This window comes from Alosa alosa, chromosome 9 (genome assembly GCF_017589495.1).
Source record: "Alosa alosa isolate M-15738 ecotype Scorff River chromosome 9, AALO_Geno_1.1, whole genome shotgun sequence".
NCBI lineage: Eukaryota > Metazoa > Chordata > Actinopteri > Clupeiformes > Clupeidae > Alosa > Alosa alosa.
Window position 1 is genome coordinate 26,206,406 of NC_063197.1, and position 7,140 is coordinate 26,213,545.

General features: G+C 42.7%; 1 protein-coding gene across 1 annotated transcript in view; it reads right to left on the minus strand.

Annotated features, from left to right (window-relative positions):
• si:dkey-21p1.3 (collagen alpha-1(I) chain) overlaps window positions 1–7,140 on the minus strand; it is a 33,294-nt gene that overhangs the window by 26,102 nt on the left and 52 nt on the right. The window contains exons 1-3 of the mRNA XM_048253288.1: window positions 6,917–7,140; window positions 3,366–3,467; window positions 365–1,850 (exon numbers count right to left, since the gene is read on the minus strand). The exon at window positions 6,917–7,140 is cut by the window's right edge and continues 52 nt beyond it. Coding sequence (XP_048109245.1) covers window positions 365–1,643 — 1,279 coding nt within the window. The 5' untranslated portion in view covers window positions 1,644–1,850; window positions 3,366–3,467; window positions 6,917–7,140. The remainder of the gene's footprint in view (window positions 1–364; window positions 1,851–3,365; window positions 3,468–6,916) is intronic.

Sequence of the window (7,140 nt, forward strand, 5' to 3'; positions counted from 1 at the left end):
CTAAACAAAGACAGCAAGAGCTATGAATAATGCCATCTCTCCTGATCCTTTCATTTTCTTTACAATTCTCATCAGTTTGCACAAAGCAACAAAATACCAGACAATATCCCTACAAACTAAGTGTCATATATAAGATTAAAGAGATGATGGTTGGTACCCAAAAGCATTTAACCATAAATAACAAAAGAAATACTGTGATTAAGTACGTTTATAGACTATTTATTCTGCTTCTATCTATCTAATTCTATCATCACTTGGGTGCCAATTATTTCCAAGTGGTTGGTACCAGTTGCAGTGACAAATCATCCTATTTTGGATGGCATCCCATTATTGTGGATGTGCGGACACACGTCCAGTGCTCTACCTGGTATCCTGGCAGGGCGTTGGGGACAGTGCGCTGGCAATGGCACACCATTCACAGCTGGACTGCATGGACCCACCTCAGGTTTCCTCTTGTCGGGAAATTTTCCTGATTTTGGCCACCCTCTCTGCGCTTTGGGCTCTTGGGTTGTGATCGGCAACACTGTGCTGGATTCCGGTTTGGTTTCCGTGTCTGTTTGACCCCTTTTAAAGGGCCCCTCTCTCTCGGCCCCCTCAGGCCGTTCTATTGGTGGCTCCTGAGTTATGTGTTCAGCTGTGGCATTTTCTGTTTGTAACGTGGGTGGAATGGTCACCTCTGCATCCATATTTGTCTCGGACGTGGCTTTGCCAGCTTGTTTCCAGCTGTCTGGGGAACCGAGTGTACCACTGGGCTCACCGGTCTCGACGTGCTCCTTCTGAAACATGCCTCTCTCTGGCACAGAGGTGCCATCTGCCTTTGGCTTCCACTCCGGCAAATTTGAGGCTGCAGCCAAAGTGTCTGTCAGAGAGACTTTCGTAACAGCAGCATCAGGTTTCAGAGTCACAGGCTTAGATAAGTCTGACTGCCCCGTTGATTCTGTTATCACTTGGACAAAGCTGTTGTTTACAGCTAATGGGCGAGGGAGTATGATCTGTCCAGTGGTGATTGAATCATTGGCCTTTGCAGGTTCTAGAATCTCCAGGGGTCTATTCCCCTCTGAGGAGGTCCTTTGAGTTTTAGGCAATAATGGATGATTCTCCTTTCTGGGTGATTCATTGTTTGTCTGGTTGGTAACTGATTTGGTGCCTTTTGACGGCTCAGCTCTCACCGACTTGTCAGAGCTAGGAATCCTGGTAGGTTCAGCGGGTTGTGCTTTCTCTACCTTGGGAGAATGAATGGTAGACTCCACAGCCCCAGTTTCACCTTTGCCTTTGCTAACATTTGGTCTGTTTTGTGAGACTCTTAATTCAACTGACGGCGTGGATGTTGTATTTGTGACACCGCTGAAGCCCTTCAGATGCAGGTTTGTCTTGTGTGGCTGTTTCTGAGGAACGGTTGAAGGAACGGTTCCCTTGGGTGGTTGTCCTCCGGAGGTCCTGTTAGGTGCTGGCAGTGGCGGCTCCTTCGTCATGCCGGACTCCTGCGCTGCCCCTTTAACCATTGAGCTGTTTCTGAGGGGAGAACTCTGCCAATGTCCTTTCCTGTTATTTGGGGTCTGGGGTTGGGGACCTAGAGAACTTGGCATCAAGCTAGTTGCATTCTTTGGCTGTGTTACTAAGTTAGTCGAGGATCTGGACATCATACTTGTGTTGGAAGGCTTATTTTCAGGTGGGTTGTCAAATGCTTTCCAACCATTCTTTTGGTGAATGGCTTTTAGCAGAGAAAACTTGGTTGTTGGATTCTTCTGTCTGTGGCCAACTTTCTCCCTCCCTGTGAAGCTGACCAGACTGGGAAAGATGAGGCTCTCAGTCCTGCCTATTGCCTCCTCAGCAGACCCAGAGGTGTCCTCCTTGAAAACAATGAGCAGAAAAAGAAAAATAGACTTGATAATATTTTGGCAAAACTGGAATTGAATTGAAACACTGGGAAAAAACGTTGAAAAAACAAATGCAGTAGCTAATTTATGGTTATGGATGGTTATGGTTATGTATACGCTTTTGTCCAAAACAACATACAAATACAAAACAATATAAAACTTAAATTTAACAGGGAACAAATAAAAATGTTAGTCAGACTATAATAAGGAGAATAGCAATGATAAACAATGTCAATTCAATCAATAGCCTAGAAACAAACAATAAAAATGAGGGGAAAAAAGCAATAATAAGTTATTGAATAATAATAATAATAATAATAATAATAATAATAATATTAATAAGTCAATTTAAAGGGACACCAGGCAACGTTTTAGGTGTTAATTAATCATCTTAAGTAAAAGTCGGTTTATGGTTAAATGACTCATTACGGGCTTAATGAAGGCTCTCTCTCCGCCCTACTGCCTGTAGGAAGAATATCCCACTTGCAAGTTGATTGTATCCTACCCGACCGAGAAGCAGGATCAGTTTACAGCACAGAGGCAGACTAACTTAAACGTTAGAGATTGTTGCAAGCGTGTGTATAATGGCAGAGCCGTGAAGAAGCAGCAAAAAACCCTTGACTGAAGGCAACTAAAGAAAAGGAAAAGAGCTTCAGACCCGGCGAGGGGAGTTTCGTAGAGAAAAAGCATCAGGCTTGCCTGGTGTCCCTTTAAGTTAACTGGTGAAATAGAACTATTTCTATTTTTTCAAAGGCTTCTCTAGAATAAAGCTTTTAGGTTTTAGGCTGAACTGTTTTAAAGATTCACAACTAAATATTGTATTTCAAATCCTAGAAATGACGATTTTTAAGATATGAATCTGTGATCTGTAATGCAATACTAAACTGTGGCCTGCATTGATCCTAATACTTTCACAGTAATACTTTCACTTGATACATATGGAGACATTTCACTATGCATGTGTGTGTAGTATACAGTCTAGCCCTAAACGTTTCAAGGCTCGAATAAAAGTTTAGGAGGACCAGATGCAAAGAGGAAAAAAGTCGACCTCAAGAGAGCAAAGGGTTTTTTTATCCTCTCATAAACCTCACACTCCTATGCAGACTGCTTCATGACCCAATATTTCACCTGACAGTCAGATGCAGAAATGGCTGTAAATTTCCAGGCTGTGCTGCAGTGAAAGCGGGCAGCTTAGAAAAAACAGCTGGATTTGGTCAATGCCGTGCACATCCACTTTTTTACAGCAATTTACTTAAGCCCTGCAGTTTAAAAACAGCACTTTAAAGCTGATATTGAGCCATGTGAGTCTTTTGGACATTTATAGATCATTTACAAAATCAATTTTACTTTGATTTAGAGTGTTCCAAACCAGCCTAACAAAGAAATACCAACCACACAAATGTCTTGCAATCAAAGCCAATTCAAACTTGTGGTTACATATTTTTAATTAAAATCTGGGTTAAAGTTGGTATGAATTGTCTCTTTTACCTGAGAGTCTGAATCTTGGAAACAAGTGGAATTGTAATGCTCACAGTAGAACTTGGCTGCAGAAGGATCCCCCAAAACAAAAATGATCTGCTGTATTGTACCCTGTGATGAGATAGAGAATTATTTACCATGAGTCAGACAATTCTTTGAATCATATGACTCTTTATCTTCTACATAATAAACATATAAGACATTTAATTGAACTAACCACTACCAACATGCTTGGATCTCTGATGTTCTACTCTGTTAGTCAGAGGTGGAATAGATCATGTTTAGAAACAAACATGAAGACATTATAGTTTTACTTTCCCCATTGCTAACCCTAGCTAAACACATTTCATTAATTAGTTCAACTGTATGAACACTAAAATGGCTGACAGTTTTTGAAACTGCAATTTCCACCTAAATGTGGACTTCTCACAGGCATACTTCTTGGTTTATCTTTTGGAGAGATAAATGGCTTAATTGTGATCAGGAGACAAACATTAAACAAAAGGAACATACGTTTAAAGGAGAAAACAAAACAATATGATCATATTCTTAAAACACATTTGGAACAGAAAGTAAGCATTAGAAAAAAATTTCCTGCACATTACTGCTGAGAAAGTGCTTGAAAGTCTCTTCCACACATTTCAGATGTATTAGGGGCTGCTTAATGAATACACATGAAAGGACGAGTAAAGAGGCATTTCTCTCAGTATGCAAAACATGGGGCTTAGAGAGACAACAGATGGTAATTCAACCGTAGGAAGACTCAGAGGGAAAGTCTAGTTCTAGTCTACATGCAATGAATAATGCAAATGAAAGCTAAAATGATGAGGGAAGGTAATGTTGACAACCTGAATGAAACACTGCATAATTTGAAATCGTATCTCTAAAGGCCCATGTATTATTTCTACTTTGCTTAAATTAAGAACTGAATGTTGTGGTTTTAGAGTGAGGTTTTCCTTCAACTTCAAATATGAAGTTTGTTTTTACCACCAAATCAAATTAATTGTTTATTCCTGCAATAAACAGCAAAACAAGCAAGAGCCAAAATAATGATGCTGGGCATGAGACCTCATGCTGTCACACGGTCTGCGTGACTGACAACACCAAGGTCAACCAGCGCCGACCCCGTCAACGACCCTCTGTGTCCATGGAAACCCCTTTCTCACTCTCTCAGGCAGCCTCAAAGTGCAAACGCAGTAACAAGGCTTCACTTTCACGTGGCAGGCTATTTGCCTTTCACATGAAGACCTCAAACACTCCCCAGACGTTCCATTGAGGACCCGGTTTAGCTGTTGAGGCGGAACATACTGTATGGTTGGGTTTCTAACTGCTGTAAATGTATAATTGGGATAGTGCCACTTTGTTAACGACTCAGCTAAAATTAGAGCCAACCTGTGATCTCAGAGAAGATGGTATCCAAGGACGACACGTAATAACAATGTCAGGGAAACAGTGAAAGAGGAATAAGAATGAGTGAGAGAACAGACGGTGCAGAATTTGAAACATCAGCAGCTGTATCCAATGAGTGTACTGTATGTCACTGTTAATGAACACTGCAGTTATCCATTTTAATCAATAAGCCACAGAAAGACAGAAAATGCCAGCTTTGAATTTTGACTAAGCTTTTCTTTTGCTCTGGAACTGCTCTACCTCATTTGAAAGCATCTCAACATTTAACAAACACACTCACAGTCCACGCTGAGCCCAGGATCAACACAGTCGAGACTTTCACAAGTCCAAGCACCGATATCACTAGGCACCTGCTTTTTAGAACTCTGCTGGGTTACTGGGCTTGATTTACGGCCCCTGTCCTGGGACTGTGTGAATCTGGCCTCTCCCTCATCCGCTCGCAGGCAGATTCCAAAAGGCCCCGGGGCTTGATCCCGGCCCTCTTGAGTCACTGTAGGAACATGCTGCTCAAACCACATGAAGATGGCTACAGGGGCCCCAGGGACCTGGTCCCCATAGCTTACTACAGGCATAGGGCAGGAGACAGGCTGTCAAACGAGATGGTCTGAATTTATTTGGAATGACAGTGGTGGGGCTATAGCTTGTTTCGGTTGGTTGAATGGGACAGGACAACTAGACAGGAACCAATTCAACAACCCCATTGTTTGGCATTGACATAGCAGCATAACATAGACCCTTAAAGTTCTGCAAGTTTTTGAGGCCCCAAAACTTTTCTACAGTCTGTTCTAATAAATTATATTTACTGTTAATGAATACAATTGGATACTATTGACTGCTAATCCAAACAGATATGTCAAATGGTTCAACACAAAAATAAAATAATGAAACAAAACAGTAAAGAGTCTCCACTTACACAGCAGAAGAGAAGCAGGATTACATTGGAACCATGCATGACTGTAGAGTGACGAGCTGGCTAAAGTCTTCCTCTCTCTCGCTGTGTCTCTCGGTGCTGCGTGACAGCTCTGCACCAGGCGAGGCACCCAGCTGGGGCTAAAACAGAGCGGAGCCTGGAGGACAGCCAGTGCTGGGCAGTCTCTCTCTCTCAACACCCATGACCGCACGGCAAAAAGCAAGAAAAAGTATCCAGCAAAGAACAGGGCACCACGACTGCTAACACATCCACAAGTCACAACACTACCGTGTTTGCTGTTAACGGACACTGAGAAGATAGGCATCCAATAAAAGTCCTTGCTAGCTTTTACTCCATTTGTGTGTCTATATATATTAAGCACGTTGACTGTTTATTGTTATCGCAAAATGTTGAAAAAGAACTTTGAAAGGCTTTTTGGTAACAAACAGGACTGGGCAAAGGAAAAGGCAAAGTATATATATGGTGCGTGGGCAATTGCCGTGACGTGGGTCGACTTGAGGAATGGTCATCATGTCTCAAGCCTAAAGACCACCCACCCGCTTGTGTCCACACAGATGAGAGCTAGGACAAACATAGGCCAAACATAACCCCCACACTCACAAAATTATCTAACCATCAGAAACTACTGCAATCAGCAGTTATGATAGTTTGATGATAATGCATTATTTCTTTGAAAAGTTGTTGAACCAAACAACATTCCTAGATAGGCATAACAGGTTTTAGAGAAATTGTTAGCATACTCTATGCTGTATCTGCCACATACTTTGTTAATAGACAAGTTAATATGAGGGTGTAATGTGACACTTAAATGGAAAACCTAATATAATCAAGGGGTGCCATAATCCCCCTACAGGTCACCTCTCTCCTGCACTGTTTACAGTAATTGCGATCCTAATCTAACAGACCATGCTGATAAATGAATCAGATGGAACCAAGCAGGAGCAATTAGCATTTATATTGTGTTAGAACTGCGATTAAACTCTACACGAGAGACAACCATACAGATAAGCAGTGTGTGGTCACTAATATTCACTAATAACACTAATATCCCCCCTAGCTATTTCCTTCACATACTTAGTCTTTATCATTACCACATTGGCACCACCCTCTTCCTCGTTACACCCCAACCTTTGAGTCCAGAGGGCCTGAGAGCTCAGGCTGGGGCCTGAGATATGTGAGAAATGTAGCACCAGGCTCCAAAAGCCCCGACTTGACTTACGGTAAAGGGAGTGAGGTGGGGCTGCGTGGCCCCTCCCAGGAGCGTGATCCCTGCCACGGACACCTCCAGGCCCGGGTAGTTCCTCCAGGGGACTCTGTCCAGCAGTCGGCAGTCGACGAACACCTCCAGCCCGGAGAGGGAGATAGACAAGGCCAGCCAGTGCCACTCCCCGTCCCACAAGAAGGCTGCCGGGAACCTCTTCCGTCCGCCGCGATGGTCCACAC